This window comes from Hemibagrus wyckioides, linkage group LG15, assembly GCF_019097595.1.
Source record: "Hemibagrus wyckioides isolate EC202008001 linkage group LG15, SWU_Hwy_1.0, whole genome shotgun sequence".
Taxonomy (NCBI): Eukaryota; Metazoa; Chordata; class Actinopteri; order Siluriformes; family Bagridae; genus Hemibagrus; species Hemibagrus wyckioides.
The window spans coordinates 23,956,792-23,961,791 of NC_080724.1; the positions used below are offsets into that span (position 1 = coordinate 23,956,792).

At 39.3% G+C, this 5,000-nt stretch overlaps 1 protein-coding gene across 1 annotated transcript in view; it reads right to left on the reverse strand.

The window, feature by feature from the left end:
• The window catches only part of LOC131365818 (solute carrier family 41 member 1), a 24,071-nt gene extending 20,730 nt beyond the window's left edge, over window positions 1-3,341 (reverse strand). Inside the window, exons 1-2 of the mRNA XM_058409691.1 lie at window positions 2,078-3,341; window positions 1,599-1,907 (exon numbers count right to left, since the gene is read on the reverse strand). Of these exons, the coding sequence (XP_058265674.1) occupies window positions 1,599-1,889 (291 nt within the window). The 5' untranslated portion in view covers window positions 1,890-1,907; window positions 2,078-3,341. The remainder of the gene's footprint in view (window positions 1-1,598; window positions 1,908-2,077) is intronic.
• Window positions 3,342-5,000: the final 1,659 nt, after the last annotated feature.

A 5,000-nucleotide genomic window follows, 5' to 3' on the forward strand; every position in this document is an offset into this window, starting at 1 on the left:
GTGTACAGTGGTGTATAATGATGTACAATGGTGTGTAATGATGTACAATGGTGTGTAGTGGTGTATAATGATGTACAATGGTGTGTAATGATGTACAATGGTGTGTAGTGGTGTATAATGATGTACAATGGTGTGTAATGATGTACAATGGTGTGTAGTGGTGTATAATGATGTACAATGGTGTGTAATGATGTAAAATGGTGTGTAGTGGTGTATAATGATGTACAATGGTGTATAATGGTGTGTAATGATGTACAATGGTGTATAATGGTGTACAGTGGTGTATAATGGTGTGTAATGATGTACAATGGTGTATAATGGTGTACAGTGGTGTGTAATGATGTACAGTGGTGTGTAGTGGTGTACAGTGGTGTATAATGGTGTACAGTGGTGTATAATGGTGTGTAATGATGTACAATGGTGTATAATGGTGTACAGTGGTGTGTAATGGTGTACAGTGGTGTATAATGGTGTGTAATGATGTACAATGGTGTATAATGATGTACAATGGTGTATAATGGTGTACAGTGGTGTATAATGGTGTGTAATGATGTACAATGGTGTATAATGGTGTACAGTGGTGTGTAATGGTGTGTAATGATGTACAATGGTGTGTAGTGGTGTACAGTGGTGTATAATGATGTACAATGGTGTATAATGGTGTACAGTGGTGTGTAATGGTGTGTAATGATGTACAATGGTGTGTAATGGTGTACAGTGGTGTATAAAGGTGTGTAATGGTGTACAATGGTGTGTAGTGGTGTACAGTGGTGTATAATGATGTACAATGGTGTATAATGGTGTGTAATGATGTACAATGGTGTGTAGTGGTGTACAGTGGTGTATAATGATGTACAATGGTGTATAATGGTGTACAGTGGTGTATAATGGTGTGTAATGATGTACAATGGTGTATAATGGTGTACAGTGGTGTGTAATGATGTACAGTGGTGTGTAGTGGTGTACAGTGGTGTATAAAGGTGTGTAATGGTGTACAGTGGTGTATAATGGTGTGTAATGATGTACAATGGTGTGTAGTGGTGTACAGTGGTGTATAATGGTGTGTAATGGTACACAGTGGTACAAGGTGGTGTGTAATAGTATGTAATGGTGTATAATGGTGTGTAATGGTGTGTAATGGTGTGTAATGGTGTGTAATGGTGTGTAATGGTGTGTAATGGTGTATAATGGTGTGTAATGGTTGTACGATCTACAGTGGTGTATATTTATGTATCATGGAGTATAGGGTTATTTATATGGCCAGTAAATAAAGAAATACCAAACAGTGTAAGTGTAAATTACGGATAATTTTGATGCATGTTGTTTTTTTATTTTTAATTGTCTGCTTTTATTTTTAAAAAACTATTTTCTTCTGCATCCTGTATTTTCTATGTCTGATTTTTTTTCAGGTTTAAAGGAGTGTTGAGTTCCACGCAGGTGATATTAATCATCTGAAAATCATCAGAATGATCTGCACACCTGCCTGTGAACACCAGGAAGTTCCTCACCTAAACACTCACTTCAGCTTCACACTGGAGATGTTCAGACTGAATACAGAGCTGAAAGATCAGCAGAAGCTCCCAGGAGCGGTCTCGTACCTGCACGGCGTCCAGCACCATCCCGGCCATGACCATGCCCATTCCGGCCAACAGGTAGGGGAACATGACCTGAGCGCAGATGGACGTGGACGTCTCTTCCTCCACTTTAGCCTGCGCCGTTTTCCTCTTCTCCTCAGCTGGTCTTGGGGGGGAAGAGACGGGCGGAGACGGGCGGAGGTCATCGTGTCCGTTCACACCGCTTGTCTTCTCATTAACACTCGCACTTTTACCTTTCCCTTTCTTAGACTTCTTACGGCCCGCTTTCCTCTGACGCACATCTTCAGCAGGCATGATGAAGCTTCTCCAGGTCTTTAACCACAAAAATCATATTAACAATAAGAACAACAACAACAATATAACAGTAAGGTAGAGAGTAAAAACCAGATGCAGGTATCATTTTTGATTTGTTCTTCGTCATTTGAGAAAAGTAGAGGATGTAAATTACGCTTGAAAAGCAAAACTAAAAAAAATAAACACACCTTGTTTGATTTTTAATCCATATTAATATTCACTCAGGATAAATAAATCTGCCCAAACTTGTTCAGCTTCACTTCTCAGAGCTCTGCATTACTCCTACATTATAACAATGCATTATCACTGCGCGTGAGGCTGCATAAACTGCTCATAGCAGCTTTATAACCTTTTAATGGAGAACAAAGCGAACAACATAAAAACAATCCGCCATAAACATCCGCAGAAAAATAAATAAATAAATAAATAAATAAAACGATGCAGTTCCTGTGTGCTGAAGCTGCTCCTGCGCGCGCACACACTGAATAAAATAAATAAATAAATGAAATGGAGATAAACAATTAAAGTCTCTGCGCCTCCATCCGCCCTGTTTAATCAAATCACATCCCAACAACACGTCACTTCCGTTAAACCCACGCTCACTAGCAAATGTGCCGGGAGCACGCGGGGTTGCCAAATCCTCTCGAATCCCCACTGAAAATCTTTTTTTTGTTGTTAAACGGCAAACTATTTCTTACCTGTTGTAGTTACATTCAAAATGCAAAAGTAAAAATGACAAAAAAAATATGTAATAATCGATAAATGGAGATAATAAATATGTATAAAATTATAAAAAAAATCCCTTAACAATAACTAATTGATGTTTATTTCCATTTTCTACACACAGAGTGTAGATTTAGTGTTTTACTGAATTCAATTATTCTCATATTATTATTCTCAGAAATTCTCAGAAAAGAGAATGTCTGTCTTCACATGAGACGGGTTTAAATGAAACCTTCTCTCCTGTGTAGAATTTAATATTATTTTCTACATTTAATTTCTCTTTGTTATTCATGATCTCTGAATCTTTTGTTGAAGTTTGTCAGAAAGTTTGATTCAGAGCAGTGTGTGAAAAGTTTCTGACGTGAATCCTCTCACTGTAATACTTCATCCTGTCCAGCAGGTGGCAGAAAAACTGACCGTCCCTCTGTGTGGTGAGGGTCTGATGGTCAGCTGACGGCCACGTGCTCAGAACTCTGAAAAGGTCTTCAGAGTTTAATTCAGCTCTTAAATCTGAACAGCCCTAAGTTCATAAGACTGTAATTAACAAATTGGCAAAAATATTTTATGTGTAAATGAATAAACAGTGTACATTTTATAATCTGTTACACATGCAGATTTAGATTGAAATGCAAATGAATTTATTTAAATGTAAAGTTTATTACTGTAAAGTTTGTGTTTATTAGATATTTGTTAGATTATTATATCTGTTATATCTGTTCAGTTCATGCAAACACCACACGACTGCTACTTACCTCTCCGCCTGTCTCACACTCAGCACTGGGGAAAATAAAGTGTGTTTGTGTGTGTGTGTGTGAGAGAGAGGGAGAGAACCCAGAATAACTTTGTGTGTGTGTGTGTGTGTGAAGGAGCAGCACGAGGGAGTCCAGGGTTTTAAATTTCCTCCTGTTGGCAGATTTAAACCCTCCACTGTCTCTGATCTGATCAGCTGTGGTGATGGAATCATCTCTCTATTTTTGGCTGAAGCAGAGGTTTATATCTGCTCACTTTCTATCTTTAATGTGTAGAAATTCAGCTTCATGTTTATAATACAGTTTAAGTTAAAAACAGAGCTCTGTATGTATTTACTCCTCCGTTCTGGTTAGTGTAGAGGGAAGGCTGTCATAGCACCGACTCGCCACCAGGTGGAGACAGAGCTGTGTCTCAGTAGTCAGTAACGGCTCCACCTGGGACTGGTTTATTTAGACACAGCTTCCAGGTTTCTCAAACTGCTCACTCTAGCCTTCACTCTCTGGGGGTGAGGCTCAGTTGGTATTTAAAAGCTGGTGCTGTTCTCTGGCCATTTCCTCTGTGCCTGGTTCCTTTAGGTTCCTTCTCTTGGGAAAACACCCACAATGTCCCTCAGTTCCAGCTCAGCTCTCTGTAGCAGACACTCAAAGCTTTCTCTCTTTAGTGTCTTTAGTGTCTCCTTGGTTCTGGTTCTGGTTCTCAGCACCTCACCTGGGTTTTATAGTTCTGTTGTGCTTTTTGGAGCGTTCTCTGTACATGTTCTCCACTGTTTCTCCTCTCAGCTCTTGTCTGTGGATCTGTTTGCTCAGCTCTCCTGTATACTGAGCTGCAGGTTGAGTTAGTCTTCATTTAAAAATATGAGTTTGAGGATTATACAGGAGCTCCTCTGATTTCTGATTTCATGTCTGTGTTTTTCTCCATCCTCATCTGAGAAAATGTTTATCTGTTAAACACCAGACACCAAGTCGCTGTTGATTAGGTGACTGTGTGACGTAAATATCATGGCCCACAGAGAATATCACACACACACAATAAACAATAAGTATGTAAACAGGTAATCCCAAACCACATGTGACCTGTTAAGTGTGTGTGTGTGTGTGTGTGTACTATAACACATACACTTACAGAAACTGTAAAATGTATACTCTTTAAAACTTGTGGGTTCTTTGGTATCCCTTTAAGGTTCTCTGGAACTTGTTTCTCTATTAGAAAGAACCCTTATAGGAAGATATGAATTATCCAATGAACACCTTGAAGAACTCTTGAAGAACCTCTGAAGAACCCTTGAAGAACCCGGAGTGTGAGATATATTCTCATAATCTAAAGTAAATACCTCTATAACGCCAAATATTCTCTCTAGCTCCTTTATTCAGTACTACTGTTTTTCAGGCCCAGAAATCAGCCCCGCCCACAGTGGGAACAGTGCTGCTTAGTCACACCCAATTTTTCCTTAAAAAACTCCAGGCAGAGACAAAGTTTGGTCATTATTTTCATTGCAATTCACTTCACAGACACCAGGAGGTAGCTGAATTCACCTGATTCACTGAACGACTCCTGAGTCGACTCATCATGACTGAACTGTTTTTCTCTGTGTGCTGATTGCTGACGGTGAGGAGTTTATCTTTATACGAGGAGCTCTGC